Raw genomic sequence first — 24,287 nt, 5'->3', positions numbered from 1 at the left:
GGACCAGGAATCACGTTGATTTTTTTTGTGTGGGTGAGAAACAGGTTAGGAGACAGTTCTTCTCTTAAATTTGTTTTATGTAGAAAACATGTTATAAATTTAATTATGTATATTTCAGTGTAATTGAGTATTTTCATACAATACAATCATATTCATATAATTCATTATATTTCTTAAATGTTTTATAATACTTATGGATCAAATTTAAATAAAGTCAGTCTTACAATTACAAGAAAATGCATAGCTTAAACATCTACCAGAGAAGGAGAGAACAGGGGCAAAATAAAGGAGAAAAAACCCAGATTATTTCCTGCTCGACATATAGAAATACTTACATCAGTGTCATACTAGTTTTGTTTAGGATATGAGTGAATTTGGGATCCAAAATATTAAACAGAAAAAAGGCCCCTAGACCTCAGAGGGTGCAGTTGTAGTTAATGTATGGGGTACTACTGGATACATCAGCTATTTATTTTCACATTTCACAACACAATAAACTAAAAAGATTTTTTTATATTGTTTTGAGTTTGAACATCAGTATACTGAAGTAACTACAAAATAGTTTGTCAATCTATTTTTTTTTAAGCTCTGTGCTGCCTTTGCCTGATAAATATACTTCTAGCAGTTTGTAATATCTATGATCATCTCTGAAATTATATTTTATAATTATATTTTATAACCCCCATCAATGCCACATCATGAATGCACTGAAAAAAGTCACAAGAGTCCTGCATAGGTTTGGGCGATGACCTTTCTGCTGCTTGACCCCAGAATGTATTTCCTACTCCTGCATTGCATCACATTTCTGATTTTGAATTAATCGCAGAGTGAAAGCAAAGCCAGTGCATGATGTCTGAACAGCACAGGAACTGCGCTGGGCACATACTGTATGTGTGTTCATTAGACAAACAACATCCCTGCCAGTTGTAACATGGGTGAAATGCTAGTATACTGGTTTTAGACTATCCTACAGGTAAAATATACTTGGGCTAACCATACAGACACATCTATATGCAACAGCACAATGCATGAAAAAAATGTATAGTGCACAAAGCCACAGAAAAGGAATTAATTAGACAAATAAATACGAAAAGTAAAAATAAATTAATTATACTGTACCTACTAATTATTGACATTAATGCAGAGTACTTGAATGAACCAATGTTTCACGTTGACTCTCCAGTGTATCTGTGGCTCTAACATGAAACAGGCACCTCCAGTGCACCTCCAGGCCTGTGATAACTCTGCCTTTGTGTAGGCAGACCCAGCGTGACTTTACAAGTTGGACCTGAAAACAGCTAACCCACTACAGGACTGCCCTTCTGGTATAAGCCTGCTCACAGAGACTCGCTGGGTGTCGTCTCTGTCATTACTGTCTCTTGTAATGAACCGGGAGCCATCTTTGTGTCACTTTCTCACACAAGGAACTGCATGTTCATGAGACCTACAGCAGTAACTGACAGAAATTACTCACCTTGCAAAATGGTTATTTTGTTTATAAGATGTTTCAGAATCGTTGCACTACTCATAATTGTTTAAATGTTTCAGAGAATCAAAGATAATCTGTTATCTTTCATATTTAGAACGCACACGCATGTTCAGATCAGTGGGTGACTGGCAAGTCTGTTTCTCCCTTACAGGACTCTGTACATGAAACACAATGGCAGAGAATTGTGGAACTAATGATAGAACAGACAATTCGTACAAATGTTGCTGTGCTTTAAATTTTGTCCTTCCTTGACCAGTAAATATCGATCAAAAGTAATTGCTTCTCAGTTCATTGAGTTCAAATAAAAAATCAGTTGAATGTGTATAAACACAAAGAAAGAAAAACTGAAGAAGAATAATGGAATGTGAAAAACTGAAAGTTTTAAGTGGGTAATATAAGAAGTGATGCTTACAAGAGAAAACTGATTTTTCAAGGTCAGTGTTTTACAAATAAGCAATCAAATAAATATGTATATATTATTTGCTGTTATTAGACTGTACTGAAATGAACAAACTTGCATGAGGGAAATTCAGCAATGTCATCCTGAATGTTCAGGCTGACACACTCGTCAGGTCACAGCAGACAAGAATGTGTGATGTAGTTTGCATTGCATTTGCACCTAGTGGGGAGGTCCTGGACGTAGATTATCGTGTTACATGTGTGAGAGCTGTCGTCAGAGAGATGTGGGAGCGACTTAGAGCTGTCAAGCAATCCAAGCTGGTGGGCGGGGCCAGTCATTGTTGAGGGGTTTGGCCAGAGTGGGACCGAGAGTCAGAGTCCGTGCTGATATGGAAGTGCTCTGCTAAGTCATGGGGCAGCACCCAGATTGAGGTTATCGCTGAGTTTTTGAATGAGCAAAGAAAGCTCCTCTGTAGCTTGGGACTTGTCCTCCAGCAGCTCATAGCGAAGACTGGAGATATCCTGCTTGATTTCCTTCAGCTCACCTGTTTTAACACACACACACACACACACACACACACACACACACACACACACACACACACACACACAAATGAGCAGATAGATAGTGTAACATCACCTCTGCATTTCTCAGTGCTTTTTAATATTACAAAACCATTAGCTCAAGGATGATCTTTTGAGGAAATTGTCTGCAGATATTCTATACATGAAAATGTTAATACATCGCACAGTGCATCCCAAATGTGCAGTACATATTAATATTAGAAGGTAAGCTCATATCAGCTCAATGGTGTCTTGAATTCTGGCCTATTTGTACTATTTCCTAGGATGTATTCTGTGATCAGAAGCAAAGCACTTTGTAAGTCGCTCTGGATAAGAGCGTCTGCTAAATGCCGTAAATGTAAATGTAAATATCAGTTTTAATGGAATTTGGCAGGCTAGCACATTCATGTCATGGCTTTGTACTAACAAAATGTTAGTACAAAAGTACTCTATGCCAGTGTACCACACTGCAACTCTGAAGGTGATGTTGAGATTCTTTTTTAAAGCTGAATGAATTAAAATGGTCAGTAACTATATTATTTCATATAATATTTTAATATGGTAAAGACTCTCCCGCAGTCTAACTTCCATGTATTTCCTTAGAAGAAGAAGTAAGTTAAATGTTAAGTCAATTAAGCAACAGTTATTCTGTGGGTGTCAGAAATTTTTACCAGGGTAAAAATTTACCATTGTAGATCTCTCTATAGACATATTGTTATCAAATATAATAATAATAATAATAATAATAATAATAACATTTTATTTAAGAAGCGCATTTCAGGAAACCCAAGGACACTGTACAGGTAATAAAAGCATAGAAAAGTAAAAAGTAGATCAAAATACAGTATTACAGAACTAAAATGACCAATAAAATAACCAATAAAACAAATTAAAACAAATATTGCTTAGCTGTAGGCTATCTGGAAGAGGTGAGTTTTCAAATGAGCTTTGAATGCTGAGAAGGATGAACAAGAGCGCAGGTCGAGTGGCAGACTGTTCCAGAGCTTTGAACCAACCACACTGAAGGCTCGATCACCAACAGTGCACAACTTGGTGCTGGGCACCTGAAGTAGATGCGCAAGGTGGGCACTGGAGTGTAGGACTGAAGCAGACCACCTAGATAAGATGGTGCACAGCCATGCAGTGATTTGAACACCAGTACAATCACCTTGAACTGTATGCGGTACTGAACCGGGAGCCAATGTAGATGTTTCAGCACAGGTGTAATGTGCTCCCAGGATTTGGTGCAAGTTAAAATCCTTGCAGCTGCGTTTTGCACATGTTGCAGCCTGTTAAGCAGCCGAGCCGGAAGTCCATGCAGAACAGCATTGCAATAGTCAATTCGTGAAGTAACGAATGCGTGGACGAGAGCCTCAGCGGCATTTTGGGAGAGGAATGGCCGGATTCTGGCGATGTTCCTGAGATGAAAGAAAGCTGTCTTACAGGTATTCTTGATGTGTTGATCAAAAGAGAGTGTTGAATCTAGAGTGACTCCCAGGTTTCTAATAAGGGGTGATGAATTTACAATAAAACCAGGAAATGAGACAGTAACATTGCTAATCTTCTTCACATTAGCTGGAGAAGCAATTATTACAGCCTCTGACTTATCACTATTTAGGCTAAGAAAATTCTCAACCATCCATGACCTCACATCAATTAGGCACTTTAGCAGAGCAGGAGGCAGTAGGCTGAAAGAAGGTTTGGAATAAATGTAAATCTGGACATCATCAGCAAAGCAATGAAACTGCAACCCATGCCCATGGATAATGTCGCCAAGTGGGAGCAAGTAAAGTATGAAGAGGAGTGGGCCAAGGACCGAACCCTGCGGGACACCATGCGACAGAATGCACGAGTCAGATCTAAAACCTCCCATTGAAACAAACTGATGCCTGTCAGTGAGGTAGGACTGGATCCAAGCAAGTACAGTTCCAGATATTCCAATCTGATTACAAAGGAGCATAAGTAAGATGTTATGATATGATATATATAAATATAAATAGATCCACTTGATATTGTAATCTGTTTTATAAACAGGCCTGTGGGAAATTTGTCATTTGCTAACAATAGCTAGTTAGCTAACTTGCTTGTGGTTATGCCTAAGTAGCTATCTTATACCAAGACTTGAAACCAAGATCATGGAAGTGTCAATGTTTTCAATTTACTAATTAATGTACTTTTACAGAAATTGTGGTTTCATGCACATGTATACACTGGTATAAAAAGAAGCCCTTACTGCTCAAAAACATTAAGGGAGAGCTTAAATTACACCGACTCTTGATTAACCATATGTTCAAGTTGGACATCTTTACTGATCTAAATTGTGCATTATGTTGAGAATAACACAGAACATCGAAGCAGAATGTTAAAATCACAGGCAAATCCAATTTGCATGAATTTCATTACGGCAATTCACAGTGTGTCTCAGTAGAGTGCACAGCCCTCCTGTGCCATTTTGCAATCTCAAATATCAGACAGATGAGACAGCAGATGGTATCCTGGTGGATCTCCTCCCAGACCTGTATCAGGGCATCACTGAGCTCCTGGAAAGTGTGTGGTGCTACTTGGCGGCATCACATACACTGATGCCATAATGTCCCAGAAGTTCTTAATTGGATTCAAGTCTTGGGAACATGAGTGCCAGTGCCAGTCTTGGTGGCTTCATCACCAAGGAAGTACTAACACACTGTGGCCACATGAGGCCAGGCCTGCTCCAGGAGAAACACAGGGTCCACTGCACCAGTGTAAGGTTTGGCAGTGGTTCTGGTACCTAACAGCAGTCACAGTACCGTTTGTCATCACATGGAGGGTTCAGTTACCCTCCAAGGTTCTGCCTCCCTGGGCCATCACTCACTCACCGCCACACCGGTCATGTTAGACGATGTCGCAAGCAGCATAACATTCACCGTGACGTCTCCAGACTCTTTCGCCTCTGTCACATGGACCCGGTGTGAACCTACTCGCGTCTGTGAACAGAACAGGGCCGGCTAATTCTGGTGGAACGCCAGTCAAGCTGTGCAGTTCTGGAGCACGGACTAAAGCACATCAGAGCCTCGCACCACCCTCGTGGACTTTGGTTCTGACAGTTTGGTCAAAAACATGCCCACCAGTCGCCTGATGGAGGTCCGTTTGGAGCCCTCTGGCAGGGCTCCTGCTATTCATCCTCATACACAGGAGCAGATACCAGTCCTGCTGGTGGCTTGATGCCTCCCCAGAGCACTTTTTCATTTTAATTTGCACGAAAGCAAGTGAAGTTGATTCACAGCGCTTATGTTTCCTAACTGGCCCATTGATATCCCTCAAGTTTAATTCACTTATATTGATATAGTGTTATATTTTTATGATTTTGTATTGTATGCCCAGCTAATGTTCAGAAATATCCATAGATGGCCAATATCATATCCCGACATTGCCTCAAAATGTTCTTTGATGTTGAACCCATCATGTACTGACATGTCACTTTAATGACACAATATGGCAGACATGATGTTTTTAGATGGCTAGGATAGCCCTGAGGCTCTCACCTAATTCCCTCTGGAGGCAACCAGCTGCCATGAATCAGAAGGTTGTTAAGACATGTAAGTGGACAGGTGTTGCCTGGTTTCACAAGGCTCTAACACTGAGCACCACTCAGAATATATTTCAAAGAGACTGGCTCTTGGCAATTTAAATCAAATCATCAGGCAGTCATTATTGAGAAAACATTAGCGCTCTCTAAAGCCACATTCTAGCTTTATGCGGTTTGTGTGGTCTAATAATGTCCAAAAAGCCATTATGCCACAGACAACACAACTTCTGTTCTAGGCTTGTTATAAATCAATAAATGTGTACAGTTGTTTTACAGCTGTTTGGAGCCAGTAATTATCCGCAACTATTAACAACCCATAATGAGTTCCAGTTTCATTTGCAGAGGGAATTAACAAATTGAAGGCTGCAAATATTTATCTGTAGAAGTAAACATGAACACATAGGAACAGGCTAATTAACCTGCACAGTATACCAATAAACTCACTAGATCAAGTGCTGTTTTTCATGAATATGTAACCTATACGCACTAAATAAGGAGTTGCCTGAAGACTTGAATGAGGACAGTGATTTGTGTATTTTGCTGTATTTCCATAGTTTACCTCAATATGTCATCAATTCCCACTCTGTAAATATTACGTATGGGTCTACACAGGGGTCCAGGGTCTTTTGAGGATGGTTCTGTTCCAGTTAGCACCTGACCAGAGAGTGATGGGCCCTGGTTCTGAATCCCTACTCACCTTCGTTGACTTCATCGTTCTCCTTGTCCACTTGTGCTTTCAGGACGTAGCGCTTGATCAGCCGCTTCATGATTTGCTGTGGGGGAGATGATTGGAGATCAGAGTCATGCGGGAGCAGCTGCTAATGGCTAAAGGCTACAGGCTCTTCTTCTCATTGTTGGGTATATTAGGCAATTTGCTTGTGACGAGTGAGATGAGAGATGAGGGAGGGGGAGAGGGAGAAGAAAAGTGAGAAGAAAAGTGAGGGGATATGAGAGGAGGGTAAGCGAACCGAAAGACTCTGCAAGGACATGATGGAAGAGGAGCCCGGGGGTCTGGAGGAGAGAATGGAGGGGGGGGGGTGTGCAGGGGGTGGGGGTTTTGACGAGAGCAGCTGCCTTGCCTGATAGCGTGTGGGCTGGTTGAGGATGCTGTTGAAGCTGAGAGACTCAGTCATGCGCATGTTGGACTGCGTGAAGAGGTTCAGCTGTGAAACATACAGTCTGTCAGATGCAGACGAGTCCTGGGAAGCAGCCCGACATGACACGGGTGGTGCTAGCACAAACCACTCGCACGGTGCACATGAACATGCCAAACACATGAATAATTTATACACCCAATGTTTGGGGACAAACACAGACGCATATGCACACAAAACAGTCCGTATGGGCGCGGTCAAATGCTATTAATGCTTAGGCATACCCATGTCTGTTTGTTGAGAGCAAACTTTACTGGAAATTCTGAATTAGGCACAGTTGTGGTTTTCCAAATAAATCCAGATAAGAAATGCCTACCACTTGTAAAGAAAATTTTAGCCACTAGGTGACACACTAGCCTGATATCAGTATGGGATAGGCCAAATTCTGTTGAAATTCTGAATTAAGCATAGTTGACATATTATATTTCCAATCTAAAACCAGATAGCCCTATACTATACTATCTATAATACCTTGGAGATTCCAAGCAACTACGTAGCACTTTTGTAAGTCGCTCTGGATAAGAGCGTCTGCTAAATGCCATAAATGTAAATGTAAATGTATAGCCCAAGGCCTACAACTTGTTAGACAATATTTGATCACTAGGTGGCACCCTACACTGCTAAAATGTTTAGTGGTGTTTAGTAGTGGATTAGTAGACTGCTACAACTACTACAGTTGAAAGACTGTATCAATGCAAAAGCTTCACAAATGATGCTGATGTGTGTGTGTGTGTTCTAAGCATGAACCCTGCCCATTCTAAACCTAAATATTTACTACAGGTAGTTAGTGAGAAACCGTTTCATCAGTTCTCTCCAAATCTGGACTCAGGTTTTCAATTTCGTTAACCCAGAGGAAGACATCCATCCAGTCAGATTAAATTAGATACATACAGTGGACATGTAGGATCTATCCACTCATACGTTATGGTTATTCGGGACACCTTTGAACTTTATGAATGTATAATTGGTAACAAGAATGATCCTTGCCACATACAGAACTATGATTGATTCCCTCTGGGGGCAGAATAAGAGCAAAGATGTACATCTTCTCTCAAATAAATGCTAATGACACACTGTGCCTTCAGGCCAACCCTAATATGTTGGTCGTATAGGTGAGAGAACCACACTGGCGAGATGTCGTGTGCTTTACCACCGATGTCTACAGTCAGCCAGACTCAGAGGGAGAAGACTTTGCTCATTTAGGAGAAACCCTGGTTTTCAACTTGGTCAGATGCACTTAAAATGATGAATACTAAGCTAGAAGAATGAGGGAGATATAGATAGAGCGAGTGAATAAGTGATAGAGAGAACGATAAAGTGTGATAAAGAGGTAGACACCCACACAGTCATATCCCTGACTCTCTCTCTCTCTCTCTCACACACACACACACACACACACACACACACACACACACACACACACACGTGCACGTACTCTGGACTTGGAGTTCTCCATGCCGACCTCCACGTCCTTGTTGAGGCGACGGCGGCGGCAGCGTAGCAGGTTGACCAGCCGGGTGGTGCAGCGCACGAAGGACTTGGGCGTGGGCACGATGCTGAAGGGTGGAGGCAGCGTCTTGCCGTTGTCAAAGTACGACAGCCAGAGCTTGGAGCGCGCGAACTTCCACTCCACGTCAGAGTCGTCCTGGGCAACAGAGGCACTTAGGACCAGTGCACAGGCAACTGGGGCACAGCAGGGCCTCTTACCACCGCTGCTGCCCCTTCTGGAGTCGTCAAATTCACAGGGCTGCCTCGACTACACTGATATCAGAGGATGATTCGAACTACACTGATATCAGAGGATGATTCGAACTACACTGATATCAGAGGATGATTTCGAACTACACTGACATCAGAGGATGATTTGAACTACACGGATATCAGAGGATGATTCTAACTACACTGATATCAGAGGATGATTCTAACTACACTGATGTCAGAGGATGATTTGAACTACACTGATATCAGAGGATGATTTGAACTACACTGATATCAGAGGATGATTCGAACTACACTGATATCAGAGGATGATTCGAACTACACTGATATCAGAGGATGATTCGAACTACACTGATATCAGAGGATCATTTGAGCTACACTGATATCAGAGGATGATTTGAACTACACTGATATCAGAGTACGAGTTCTTCCTATTTTGAGGGCCTCTCAAGGTCGTTTCAACATGCCAGCTCATGTTTTTTTCTCGTCACCACAGTTACTCTTCACCTGCTGACTGTGGATCAGCTGCCTTGTTATAACGTCTGCTGTGAAAAGTCTACATTCTGTTGTGGCATATGAAAGTGATCTGGACAGAATCTTCCATGTAAGATGTTAAGTCCCAGTTAGATCCCAGCAGCTCCCAACAGCTTAATGCTCAGACTGAACCCTTTATACTCTCGTCCCATTTCAGGTCTGTGAGGCAAAACTGAAGCTTCCTGGTTTCCCTTTCTGCAGCAACATCGGTTCTCTGAGTGGCCCGCTCGGCTAGTGAGGGGCAGCGCTTAACTGCTGTTCTTGTGATGTTCCCTGAGCACACGCTGCAGCCCACCAATGAAAAAAGCTAAATACTGCATACCTTACACTAACCCTCACAGCAGGACCAAGGATGACAGGAAAACTAATCGATAATTCATCAATCTCTCACTGGTTGCTCATCTGTTACTCTCATCAGTAACTTATCAATTACTTTGTGTCTGTATGCTAATATATACAAAACTGTGTAATGAAAAGACGTAGAGACTAGGAGTGTTGCACGTGGTGCTACAGCATGTCTGCATCTTCAGGATCTTGGACCATGTTTTGCAGTGATTTGGCACATAGGTGCTCCTGGCTGGTCTGAATGATCATCTCAAGAGGCTTCTGCAAACACGCTCTGGTGGCCATGCTACATGTTGCTGGAAGAGTCATATGGAACACAGTACAAGAGCTGTGTGTCCTACTCACCTCTATCTCCTGGTAGGAGCTGTTGATCATAGCGATGAGCATGTTGAGCAGAACCACCACCATGGTGACGTTGTATATCCCGTACAGAACATAGCCGATGTTCTCGATGAACTTATGGTCATATTTCAGAACCACAGAGGAGACTTCAGACAGACCAAATATGGACCAGAACAGAGTCTTAAAACTCTCCTCAACTCTGCAGGGAGACAGGGAGATAGACATATTTACAACACACACACACAGACAGGGAGAGTGTGTGTGTGTGAGAGAGAGAAATAGTTTGTGTGAGAGTGTGTGAAAGGTAAAGTGTGAGAGAGAGATAGTGTGTGGGACAATGCAAGGGAAAGAGAAAGAGTGTGAGAGATGTACACTTCATAGCATGGGTTGTTCATGGGATTTTCACCCACAACCATCTGTAGGGTTTACAACGAATGGTACAAAATGGAGTAGATATCCAGTGAGCAGCAGTTCTGTGGGCCAGAATGCCTTGTTGATGCCAGAGGTCTGAGGAGAATGGCCGGAGTGGGCCGTGCTAGTGTAATGGACACAGTAACTCAAATGTTCGGCTGTTACAACCGAGATGTGCAGAAGAACATCTCTGATCACAGATGTGGGGCTAGTGCCTTCCTGAGGGGGAGTGACTAAAGTCAATCTGCTTCCTCTTGTTGGGAGTGCAGTGGTATGTCTGCGTGTGTGTATGTGCATAAATGTATGAGCAGTGTCTGACAATAAATAATTGTGTGTGATAACGCTGTCTCAGGTGTGTTGATGAAACTCTTGGAGAAGACTGCTGTAAAGGGTTCACACACATACATGTTCTCTCTCTCAATCACACACACACACACACACACACACACACACACACACACACACACACACACACACACACACACACACACACACACACACACACACACACACACACACACACACACACACACACACACACACAGTCATGCCACAGAATGTGTTTAATTTCCCCCTGCTCTCCTTAGTGCTGTGTGTCCTTGCTGAAGATGAGCTACGGTGTGAAATTGCTTCTTCTGCTTGCCAACCTCATGCTCCGTTCCCTCTGAACGAGAGAGGATGGAGGTCCAGCAGCTGCACTCAGGCTGAGCACCATGGGGTGGAGTTCATGGCCCGGCCCATCCTCTGCCCTCACATCATATCACTTAATTACCTTTGCAAGTCATGCTTCACAATTTCTTGCTCATCCTATGCCAGATGCCTTCTTCTTCCACACTCAGTTATGCAGGATTTCATGTAGAAAGAAAATAAGGAAGATTTAAAGATTTGCCCCTGTCACTTACGTGGTGAATGCGGGGTTAACCTTGGCTCCCAGGTAGTACGAGTAGAGGATGAACATGCCAATCATGAATGCGAGGAAGACCATGATGAAGAGCACCATGAACTTGAAGATGTCTTTGACGGTACGGCCCAGGGAGATCTGCAGCGGGCCGAAGCTCTCGTTGGCCGGCAGGATGTAGGCGATGCGGGAGAAGCTCAGCACCACGGCGATGGCGTACAGCCCCTCCGAGATCAGCTGGGGGTCGGAGGGAAGCCACTTGTCCCGAGCTGGAAAGACAGAGACATGCCGCGCTCACCCGCCACAAGGCCAAGCATCTAGTCCCACAACCCTGTGCATGCGCTAATCTATTGATTCTGATCTCAGTTTTACTAATTCCAAGTGCTGACCACAATTTCAGTTGCTTGAACTGATAATTAGGTCAGAGATGGTTCACAAAAAAAGTGCTTAGATAAAAATGTTTATTAAGTTTTTTTTTATTTAAAAAAAACTGATATTTTGGATGAACTATTGGTTTAACTATTTTATTATTTTTTTCTAGGATGAATCTAGGATTAACTATTAATTAATTAGGCGGGTAATCTATCCAGCCAGCCTAATTAATTAAGTGTCAAGGTATATGAACAGTGAAATCAATCACTAATACACTGTGGATAAAAACAATCTTTAGAAATGCAATCTGTGTCCCTGTCAGAGGCGGGGTCAGCAGAGCACATAGCCTCTCTCTCGCTCACCATACGTGAAGTACTTTATGTCGGGCGGCAGGGTGACCATGGACAGGTCGGGGGCGTCGATCTTCTCGTCCACATATTCCTGAGCTCTCATGGCCTGCAGGAAGGCGAAGAAGCGGGCGGTGAATGCCGCAATGAAGATGGACAGCATGCCGAAGTCCAGGACGTTCCACAGCTGCAGGATGTACTCCCGTGGACCTTCTGTCCACAGTTCCTTGCACTCTGACCACATCATTCCTGGACGGAGTGTGGAGTGGGGGTGGGTAGAAGGATGGGTTGAGGATCAGGAATGTGTGGGCTCAATGGGAGGGGTGTGGGGAGAGAGGCGGGATGTGGGATAAGAAAGGGGTGGGGTTAGGAGTTGGGTGGAGAGGGAAGAATCCTCACTTGGCTGTGGTCCATTGCAGATTGCCATGTAAATACTCCTCCCATTAAATAAGTGGTTAAGCAACCACAGTTCTGTCCCACTTATGGAGTCCATCTATCTCAGCCCCACCTCTCCTCCCTCTCACTCACACTCTGTGGAGTCAGTGGGTAATAGACAATCAATAAGGGCACGGTATGCACTCACACGTGTCCTTCACACACGTTTGATTGATGCAGAGACTAGTGTTCATTAATAAATTTCATCACTGCTTAGGGAAATACAAGATGATATTTAATCAAATCTGAGATGTCTTAAAGCACTGACAAAAACTGCTCATGAAAATTACCACACATTTGCATTCGTAGTAGTAAATGTAGGTGCAAATTGCCCAAAATACTCCTGGGCAGTTGTTTGATTTTATATAAAAGAACTAGAGTGGGGTTGCCAAGGGAATAGTTTCCATGATCAAGACAGGCACAGTTGACCTTTTTCACAACTACTACACAGGTCACATGATTGAAGGCGATCATTCCTGAAGAACTCCAGGCCCTGTTGATGACAGCACTGCTGTGTGAGTCAGGAGTGTGCTCAGCAGTGTTTGGGAGTGCCTAATCATTCCCGTGGTACGCGGGGTCTGCTCAACGTCAAGCGCATCATGACACACCAGAATGAACAGAGTAATATGATCTCACGTGAGCTCATGTGTGTCACACTCATCTGACAGATGCTGAGTATTAGCAACTTTTATGGAATGGTAAGATGCAAGACACCTTAACAAACCTAAACTCCCTAAACTCAAAATGTCAGTCTTTTCCACTGATCTACACTGTCTGAATTTTGACAACATTACAGGCAAGAAAATGTTATAGAAAGCCTCCGTTAATATTGTGTCTACGCAATAACAGGATTGTACTAAAGACCTCGTCTGAAAAGGTTTTAGTCCTGAACTAAGCTTTGTTTTTTCAACATGCCTTAAAATGCAACCTATTTGTCATATTGATACCAGAGCCTGTGACATGTTTTGACCCTTGATGATTGAACATGTCACATGGCCTCAGTGAGATCTCAGCGGCGAGATGCCGCACATCTGAACCACACCTGAGGATTGTGAGTAATGTTAAATGGGAAAAGAGTAAACCTCAGCAAAACAACAGGATACATTAGCTCCGTAACCTTCTGTCTAAAGACCCTGGCACAAAGACCACCTCAAAGCAGCAGAGTGCACACTGATAGTTTAAATGACCAGAATGGCACGTTGCTTTTGGGCCCCTCCAGAACCACTTAAGTCTTGACATTTTACTCTTGTTCCACAACTGAACTTCAGCAGATGTCGATGTTCATCTTTCAAAACACTTCATGCAAATGTTGTCTAATTAATTATGTATTTTTACAAAATGCAAAACATAATACATTTCACTAGCAGTTAAACCTTGTGTGAAAACACACTAATTTTTTAAGATTCATGGCTAGCTTTGGCAAACATTATTTAGATAAAGCAACTCTGGAAGTAAAAATTTGTGTGATCTAATATTACGGCTCATATTTAACTCAGTCCTACAAGCTGACTGAGTGCAGGAAGTCTGTGTCCCACCTGCCACCCACACCATGATGAGGATCTCGGTCCATGAGAAGCGAGTGGTCTTAACCCTGAAGATCTGGAGCGGGTGGTCTATCACAGTGACGTTGGGCAGGGTGGTGATGCCTTCAAAACGGTCCGACGCGTTGAAGATGAGGAGGCAGAGGAAGATGATGAAGGAGGCTGCATGCGCAACAAATTTCATGAAGGGGCTGCGGAGGACTTTACCCAGCTGGAGATAATACACACACACAAACACAACATATACTCACAAAATTGCATCTGGCAGTGTACTTAAAAAATGTATGCACGTTTCACCCCAAACATACATACATACACACATCTCTGCATTCTCATTATTAAATGTAATATGTGGTATTTTTTTCAGTGTACTACTCCTGAATATCTGGCACTGACAATCATGTTCTTGCATCTACACAAGAACAGTTTTTTTTCTTTTAGGCAGCACAAAGAGTGTATTATTCCTCTGATAATTTTTCCTCTTAGTTATTCCTCTGATCTTCAGATGGGGGTATGTGGTTTGGCAGAACACCTATGGTATCCTGACTCCTGTCTGTGAGTCTGTTTTCAAAATCCCTCCTTATCTGTACAAATAACAGCAGCTGCTGTGACCAGCTTCTCTGCATACAAAACAAAGAACATATGCTTACTGGGGCAACAGTTAGTTACATTAAATATGTAGTGTGTCTGCTACATATCCAACAGGTCTCCTGTGTGGTCCAGGTCAGTGGGTAGACGACTAGAGTGGGTCCTCCAGAACACTCTGTGACATCGAGGTGACAAAAGTGTGGGCTTCTCCACTTAAGACTGGATTTACTGACCGATTCCATGACCCACATTACACTTCCTGTTTGTCAAGCATTGTAAGTTAGACCATCATGCAGTCTGAGCAGAGAGTGAATGTTGTTTGCTTTGTTTTCTGGTCCTTATACAGACATGTCAATGATAAAAAAGCAGCAAGTTGATATCACCAAAGAAACAAATAAGAACTCTGGTGGAGGAGGATGATCAATGTAATATCAATAACACGGTGCAGCTCAATAACAGACAACTGATGTAACAAACATCTTAAGTAACAGTTTAGCATCAAGTCACACGTTTAGCATCAAGTTGTTTCAAAGTTCCCACAATATGACATGTCAGTAGTTTCAATATGAAGTGTTTAGCAGTGTCCTACCTTACTGCATGGAGCAAACCAGTAACCCACTGCTAGGAGCGGAAGGCCCAGAGCCACCACCAGCACCACCAGACACTTTATTGCGATGGCCTGCTCCCGCAGTCCTGACAGGTTCTCGTACCAGATAGTCAACAGCTGCTGCTGGCAGTTCGGATGGGCCACAAACTGAAGAAAGGAAAGACATGGGAGGGGGCAGGTGGAGAGAGAGAGCGAGAGAGAGAGCGAGAGAGAGAGAGAGAGAGAGAGAGAGGCAGTGAGAGAGGGACAGAGAGAGAAGCAGAGGGCTGGGGTTCAAACAGAAGTAATTTCATTAATGAATTACCTCACTGTACAGTCATGACCCAGAACTAAGATGCATTCCAGGACACACTGTCTCTACACCATTATTCTGCAATTTCATCCAGACTGATGAACCTCTTCCATTCACGTTTCAAGCACTTTCTGGCTTGTAGTGTACATGATAGTAAATAAGTGATGCAAGCAACATAGTCAACTTATATACAGAATATACAAACTTTGTATAATGTAAATAAATAAATATACCAAAATTGGACAACAGAAGATTGAAAAAACATGGTCTGATGAGCCTGGTCTGATGAGTCTCGATTTCTGCTGCGACATTTGGATGGTAGGGTCAGAATTTGGCGTCAACAACATGAAAGCATGGATCCATCCTGCCTTGTATCAACGGTTCAGGCTGGTGGTGGTGCAATGGTGTGGGGGGTATTTTCCTGGGGTTCTGGGGGTAAACTGGGAGATTATGAGGCGGTCACGTCACCACTGTGTTGTTGTGTGGAGTGCTGATGTTCCAAGGAGCCGTCAAGCCCATGTTACCTTCTGGTGTTGCCATAACTACATCTGCTGGATTTCATCCTTGCACACTATGGTTCTCTAATTTACACACCTTTGTACTTGGATGCCTAGTAATCTTTTCTCTTTCTCTCTTCAAACTAATCAGTAGGGGTGGGAATCGTTTACTATCTCACGATTCGATTCGATTCCGATTTTGGGGGCCACAATTCAATTCAAAATCGATTTTCGATTCAAAATGATTTTCGATTCAAAAAACGATTTGATTTATAAAAATTTCTGCTTAAGTCTATAAAATCTGCATGATCTACTACAGTCTGCTTTGCAAGACAGAATGACAAATACAGAAAACAAAGTCTTTCACATTTAATTAACAAAAATAATGTGCTTTGGTAAAATAAAATGCTTTTTGTTGTTACCAAAATTCTTGAGCTTCATTTTACAAGCTGTCAGGGCTGGCTCGGATGCTGTTCCCCCAGCCGTGGCTAGGGGCACCAGAGTCAGTCCCAGACTATAGGTGGCGTAACCATACGTTCTCAGCCAGTCTCTGCGTTCTCTGTGGTTGCTTCTTGTTTGAAGGTGTCTCACCACCTCTCTGTTATGCTTTCTCTTATGCTGTCTGCTTCCTGACCCATCTCAAGTTTTCCCAATCCTGCATGTCTTCCTATCCGTTTTGCCTATATTTTTGTGAAGGGTTTTATTTTGCTGCGGCGTTTTTTGCCAATTACTTCTTCTGGTGTCCTTGGTTTCGTTTTCGCGTTGCATTTATCTGCGCTGTTTTTTAGTTACTGTTGTTATTTTGTTTCTTTCTCCCGTCTCACTACGGTTAACTGTTAGTTTTCCCGCGTTGTATTTTGCGCGTTGTTTTTTGTTTCTATTTGCTCCATGCCCTCACGGTTTTGGTTTCTATTCGCTTGCGCGTTGAGTCTCCCGTGTTGTTTTGTTTGTTCGTTCTGGGTCGCTGTGCACGTTTCCCTCGCTAATACATGTGAGGAGTGTCAAACATATTGCTTTTGAGAGCCGGCACTACTGTCCACCCTTCTCTATATTATTTCACGCTGTGTGTACGTGCCCGTGCTCACCGTGTTACATACGCCTTGCACACGAGCTACATTGTGTCAAGTTCGGTCTTCCCTGGCATTCGTAAATACCAAAATGAACCCATATTTTTGCCTTAAATGAAGACGGAACAGGTTGAATATCTCTTTCCTCCATCTGTCTTGAAACCTTTCCGCACACGAGTGTGTCCCAGAACCTGCTGCGTAAAGTCTCGCGTAATTTTGTAATTACGTAACGCGACTTATAATCGATTTTGGGACATTTAAAATCGATTCTGAATCGTAGTAAATGAGAATCGATTTTTGATATATGAATCGATTTTTTGGCACACCTCTACTAATCAGCGTGCATGTTTACATAACCCGATGAACACAGGGACATGTCCTCTCTCCCGTCCTCTTCACCCTCTACACCACAGGGACCTGTCCTCTCTCCCGTCCTCTTCACCCTCTACACCACAGGGACCTGTCCTCTCTCCCGTCCTCTTCACGCTCTACACCACAGGGACATGTCCTCTCTCCCGTCCTCTTCACCCTCTACACCACAGGGACCTGTCCTCTCTCCCGTCCTCTTCACCCTCTACACCACAGGGACCTGTCCTCTCTCCCGTCCTCTTCACCCTCTACACCACAGGGACATGTCCTCTCTCCCGTCCTCTTCACCCTCTGCAATAGTTGGTTGTATTAGCAGGGGTGATGAGGATGAGTACAGGGCTATGATGAAGAACATGGTGCAAGCTGAACCATCTGCAGCTCAACAATGACAATAAACTGGACTGGGCTACGAACACGGGTGTCCTCTACATGGAGGGCCAAAGTTGTCTCTACTTTCTGAGGTACCTGAGGTCCTTCAACATCTGCTGGTCTATGCTCAAGATCTTCTATGAGTCTGTGGTGGTGAGTGCTGTCCTCTATGACGCAATGTGTCCCTCTATGGGCAATGTGTCCCACCTACTCTACAATACACTGTTGAGACACAGGAGCAAATTCAGTGCAAGGCTCATAATACTAAAACGCACCACAGGCACCACAGGAGGTAATTCCTCAGTATGTAACATTAAGATTAATCTGTGCATTACTTTTACTGTGCAATACAAATGATACGGTATACTCCATACTTAAACTTATTATCACAGCCACTACCATTTTACTGTATTCTAGAGAATTTAAATCAGTAGTATAGAAGTATTTCTGATTCTGATTTTATGTATTGTTATACTGCCTAACACTTTGCGCACCTTGTGGGTGGTTCCTACCCATTTTTAACAGATCAGAACAAGCTTTAGGTCAGTTTTCAGGTCCAGCAGCAGTTTATCAAGGTGATGACATCTTGCTGAGTTTGCACGCTCTCAGTATCATAGCAACAGAAGAGGTGAAAGTTCTAAACACGGACCATGTGGACTGTGAGTATGGCTTTGGTCAGACAGACGTCTGGTCATTTGCATGTTAAGTAGGAATTCTAGAGAAACAGAGAATGGTTGAAATAATCCCATTAACAGCCCTGATTTGATTCTGGGGAGATGGATTGGATCGCAGCCCTGGGGAATGGCAGGGTTAGTAATGGGAATAGGGGAGGGGCCTGTCAGTGTCTGGACTTGCACTAGTGCCCTAGGCCAGCTGCTCAGAGTCTTGGAGTGCACTTGGTGTGGATGTTGAGAAATGGCTCTCGTCTCAGGGAATCAATCGACCAGACAGGCGGAGACCAGGGCAAGGACAGAGTGTCTGAAAATGGGGGGGGGGACCTAATCTTGCCCAGAGGAGAAAGCGTGGCGCAATGACAACCGTGCCATAAATTAATTCTGTTGTGCTGTTACCAAGAACGACAGCAAAATAATGGAGGAGGGGCTAACTGACCATTCATCATCATCATCATTATCACCATAATCATCAGGATGTCAGCTTAGTTTCCCAAAAATGTCAGAGCACAAATGAGGTTTTAAAATGTCAGCATATTCCTCACTGCTCTTTGAAGGAAAATGGGCACAGAAGTTGTATAAATTAGTTTTAGAATTATTATAATTATTACCATCAGAATTATTACAGAATTCATTGAGGGAAAACTTATCCAAAATTATGGATATCTACAACATACAAGCACAAAATAAATCACTCGAGATTCCCCCATTATAGTAATTAGTAGGAAGAGTACTGAACATTTATTTTAAAAGCAGAAGTGTTACTTGCTTAATTACTTCAAAATAAAGTTGCTTTCTTCATTAAAATGCTTTTTCTTAAGTAGGACATATACATCGTTATACTTTTAATAGTGGTCATTCCGAGACTGACATTGAAAAGTAAATTCAGTTGTAGACGGTGACTGTGCTGTGAAGTAAACGGCCCTTAGTGAGAAGGACTGGGACATGGGCAGAGTGAGCGTCAGTGCTGTGATTTGGGACGCAGGCAGAGTGAACGTCAGTGCTGTGATTTGGGACATGGGCAGAGTGAGCGTCAGTGCTGTGATTTGGGACATGGGCAGAGTGAGCGTCAGTGCTGTGATTTGGGACGCAGGCAGAGTGAGCGTCAGTGCTGTGATTTGGGACACGGGCAGAGTGAGCGTCAGTGCTGTGATTTGGGACATGGGCAGAGTGAGCGTCAGTGCTGTGATTTGGGACACGGGCAGAGTGAGCGTCAGTGCTGTGATTTGGGACATGGGTAGAGTGAGCGTCAGTGCTGTGATTTGGGACGCAGGCAGAGTGAGCGTCAGTGCTGTGATTTGGGACGCAGGCAGAGTGAGCGTCAGTGCTGTGATTTGGGACACGGGCAGAGTGAGCGTCAGTGCTGTGATTTGGGACACGGGCAGAGTGAGCGTCAGTGCTGTGATTTGGGACGCAGGCAGAGTGAGCGTCAGTGCTGTGATTTGGGACACGGGCAGAGTGAGCGTCAGTGCTGTGATTTGGGACATGGGCAGAGTGAGCGTCAGTGCTGTGATTTGGGACACGGGCAGAGTGAGCGTCAGTGCTGTGATTTGGGACATGGGTAGAGTGAGCGTCAGTGCTGTGATTTGGGACGCAGGCAGAGTGAGCGTCAGTGCTGTGATTTGGGACGCAGGCAGAGTGAGCGTCAGTGCTGTGATTTGGGACACGGGCAGAGTGAGCGTCAGTGCTGTGATTTGGGACGCGGGCAGAGTGAGCGTCAGTGCTGTGATTTGGGACGCAGGCAGAGTGAGCGTCAGTGCTGTGATTTGGGACGCAGGCAGAGTGAGCGTCAGTGCTGTGATTTGGGACGCAGGCAGAGTGAGCGTCAGTGCTGTGATTTGGGACACGGGCAGAGTGAGCGTCAGTGCTGTGATTTGGGACGCAGGCAGAGTGAACGTCAGTGCTGTAGACATGGGTAGATCGTGCGGGAGTGCTCCATTGGAAGAAAGAGCAGAATGCATTAGGAAGTCTAAAGTATACAGAGGAAAAATTACCACTCCAAAATGTATGACAGATACCTCATTCCAGTCTACTGAATTAGTCCCCCCCCCCCCCAATTCGGCTTAACGAGGAACTGATTGAATGTTCTGCAGATTGATGCACTATACAGATACAGTGCTGCAATATATAGAGTGCTGCTTGAATGTTTGTTAATTTCTTGAGTAGCAGTACATTTTCTGTTGTTTTACCATGATTCTCCTATTTTATCATCACCAGTTTTGTATATGAAATGTCAAGTTTATGTTCATCAATTACAGTCATTTGTTTTGAGGGAAATATGTGAGTTGCCAGCAGAAACATGAAACACTGAATCAGAACCACAGCTGCACTGGTAAAGTCAATTACATAAAATACATGTGAAATACATGTGAGTGCTCAAGTAATCAATTAAGCAGACCAATCAAATGAGACATCCTGATTTAAGGATGATTTGAGCCACACTGATTAAAAAGGAGAGGAAACCAACCAGACCACTGTGGTGCCAAGACGCAAAGCACACAGATCTACAATTCTGAGGGGAAAGAGACATGCAAGGACATCAGGAAGAAGGTGGTGACAGCTCATCAGTCTGTAGGAAGCTTCAAGACCATCTCCAAAAGATTTTCACTCCATCCATCCACTGTAAGACAAATCATTTACAAATGGAGGGCACTTAGCATCACCGCAACTCTACCCAGAAGTGGACGGCCATCAAAATTTACACCAAGAAGCACCAGAAGAATAATGATTCAGATAAAGGGCAACCCACACGTCACCTCCAGAGAATTGCAGATCCCTCTGGCAGTATCTGGGATAAATGTGCGTGCGTCTGCAATCAGGCGAAAAATCAATAGACATAGAGAATGTTAATTCACAGAAGAGTTTGATGTTAATGTTAATTCATAGAAGGAAGCCTCTGCTCTCAAGAAAGAACAAAGTTCCCATTTAAACTGACAGAGAGCACTTAGACAAACCAGAGACTTCCTGTGTGTTCATTCTTTGGACACATGTTTGGAGAAAAGTAAACACTGCATATTACGAGAAGAACCTCCTCTCAACAGTGAAGCATGGTGTTGGACATGTGGAGGTCTGGGCCTGCTTTTCTGCCTCTGAACCAGGGTGAATCCATATTATCCAGGGAACCATCATTTCCCAGACCTATCAACACATTCTTGACCAGAATATCCTGCCATTAGTCAGGGAGTTGAAGTTGGGAGATAAATGGATTATGCTACTCTGGATTGGTGCAGTCAAAGTCCAGACCTCAATCCCAAAGAAATGCTGTGGCAAGGTCTGAAGCAGGTGGTACATGCCAGATGTGCCTCCAACCTCTCTCAACTGATGGAGTTCTGCAAGGAGGAGTGGGCAAGAATGCCAAAACTTTGGGTTTGGCTGAAGTAATGGCTCCAAAAGCAGGAGCTGCTAAATAGAAGAGTTCACATATCTTACACTTTGCAGAGGTACAGCTTTTGGAGAAAGTAATTACTTGAAATTACTTGAAATGAAAAATGAAAATTTATATATTTTTTCTGTGTCCCTTATTAGGAAGGTCTGCTTTATAAATTGAGATCTGCATGCTCATTTCATAATATTAATTTAATGGAAACAGTGACCATATTTAGGTGGTTCACAAACTTTCAAGCAACACTGTATTTATATATCTGAAGACGATTCGAGATAAGTAACTGCAGTGTACTTGGGTAAGATACAGGGGGATATAAAACATTGTAGTGAAGTGCGTAAGTTTCCAGAGAAACAGGACATTTTGGATAGAGGTCCTTCAAGCACAGTATGAACTCTATGTAAGCTTCAGTAAGAACTTTGGCTGGAGCTTGTGGCTGGAGCTGGACTACTGCAATTCCTTACTTGCAGGTCTTCCTCTACGGGTCATCAGACCTCTACAACTAATTCAGAATGCTGCAGCACAACTGGTCTTCAATCTTCCCAAGTTTTCACATGTGACTCCTCTGCTATGCTCTCTTCACTGGCTTCCAGTAGCGGCACGCATCAGATATAAAACCTTGATGCTTGCTTATAAAGCCAAAAATGGACTGGCTCCTCCCTACATGATGTCCATGGTCAAAAGCCGATCTGTACAGCGAACACTCAGAACCTCAGCCTTGGCTCGACTCGAAACTCCATGCTTAAAGTCTCATGGAAGACAAAGCTCCAGACTATTCTCCGTCCTGGCTCCAAGATGGTGGAACGATCTTCCATTAGCTGCTACGACTGCGGAGTCTATTGCTATCTTCAAGCGTAGACTGAAGACCCACCTGTTTGTTGAGTTTTTACCAGAGCACTAACTCAGCTGATACCACTTGCCGTTGTTCTTAAATTGTATGTCTGTCTATGGTTATTTGTGCTTCTTGGCAAATGTCTAACTTGCAAAACACTAGGTAATGACATTGACTCCTGTAGTTTAGTAGTAGTCTGACTCAATGATATCTTGAATTCTGGCCTATCCGTACTATTACCTAGGATGAATTCTGTGATCAGATGCAAAGCACTTTTGTAAGTCGCTCTGGATAAGAGCGTCTGCTAAATGCCATAAATGTAAATGTAAATGTTTTTCTAGCAGTCCAAGTGATAAATGCATCATGTAAAGATGTAAAGCTTGTTCCTAATATTTGCAATCTTCCTAACGTGAAAAAAGGTGTCCTGGAAATATTATCTGCATGAGCTTAGAATGAGATCCATTGGAAAACAGAATTGGGATCCATAATTCCACTAAAATGTTTAACTGCTAAAAAAAAGGTGTGATTGGGAATCCAACAAAGTTTTTTTTTTACATAATTAGATTGTGTAAATGCATGGACCAACAAAGTTTTTTACATAATTAGATTGTGTAAATGCATAATTAGATTGTGTAAATCAGTGGTCCCCAACCTTTTTTGCGCCACAGACCATTTACATGTCAGACAATATTTTCACGGACCGGCCTTTAAAGTGTGGGGGGTAAATACAATATGCAAATAGATTTTTTATGCAAATATAAAGAGCATAAAAATAAAACTCACCAGATGGGAGAGAATCGCAAAATGTTTTATATTTTCAAAATAAAGCATCACACAGACTCTGATTGTAGATTATATATATATATATATATATATATATATATATATATATATATATATATATATATATATATATATATTGTCTACAATCAGAGTCTGTGTGATGCTTTATTTTATATTATTTTGATAATATATATATTTTTATTTATTTTATATTATTGTGATGCTTATTTTTATTATATATATATATATATATATATATATATATATATATATATATATATATATATATATATATATATATATATATATATATATATATATTAGGGGTGGGCATAGATAAATTTTTTTAATCTAGATTAATCTCACTGAAATCTTGAAATTAATCTAGATTAATCTAGATTAATCTATATTAAAATGGCTCATATGCGTGCTACCCAAGTAATAACTAAAAGTCAGTTTTTGAGATACGGTTTCTTAATACAGAGGGTGCATTATACAAGGGGCTCATCTCCTGTTTCCAAAATGCATCAATGACTGCTTGAGAAAGCTGTTCTACTTTGATACTTGAAGAAAAAAAACATGCTCAATAAAATGTAGGCTACTCGTGTTCAATGGTTTATTCAGTTAAACATGAATTTGTAAGCCTACAAACTGTACATTAAAAGGGGTTGATAACATGTTTATTCAGCTAAACATGATATTTGAAATGTAAGCC

General features: G+C 42.6%; 1 protein-coding gene across 3 annotated transcripts in view; it reads right to left on the bottom strand.

The window, feature by feature from the left end:
• Positions 1 to 77: 77 nt before the first annotated feature.
• trpc3 (transient receptor potential cation channel, subfamily C, member 3) overlaps positions 78 to 24,287 on the bottom strand; it is a 39,013-nt gene continuing 14,803 nt past the window's right edge. For all 3 annotated transcript variants that reach the window (XM_076994107.1, XM_076994108.1, XM_076994109.1), the window contains exons 4-12: positions 15,293 to 15,457; positions 14,110 to 14,326; positions 12,155 to 12,388; positions 11,425 to 11,689; positions 10,115 to 10,310; positions 8,607 to 8,816; positions 7,097 to 7,180; positions 6,715 to 6,790; positions 78 to 2,433 (exon numbers count right to left, since the gene is read on the bottom strand). In XM_076994107.1, the coding sequence (XP_076850222.1) occupies positions 2,297 to 2,433; positions 6,715 to 6,790; positions 7,097 to 7,180; positions 8,607 to 8,816; positions 10,115 to 10,310; positions 11,425 to 11,689; positions 12,155 to 12,388; positions 14,110 to 14,326; positions 15,293 to 15,457 (1,584 nt within the window). In that variant the 3' untranslated portion in view covers positions 78 to 2,296. The remainder of the gene's footprint in view (positions 2,434 to 6,714; positions 6,791 to 7,096; positions 7,181 to 8,606; positions 8,817 to 10,114; positions 10,311 to 11,424; positions 11,690 to 12,154; positions 12,389 to 14,109; positions 14,327 to 15,292; positions 15,458 to 24,287) is intronic.

This window comes from Brachyhypopomus gauderio, unplaced genomic scaffold (genome assembly GCF_052324685.1).
Source record: "Brachyhypopomus gauderio isolate BG-103 unplaced genomic scaffold, BGAUD_0.2 sc135, whole genome shotgun sequence".
NCBI classification, from domain to species: Eukaryota; Metazoa; Chordata; class Actinopteri; order Gymnotiformes; family Hypopomidae; genus Brachyhypopomus; species Brachyhypopomus gauderio.
This window is presented reverse-complemented; position numbering and strand designations above follow the sequence as displayed.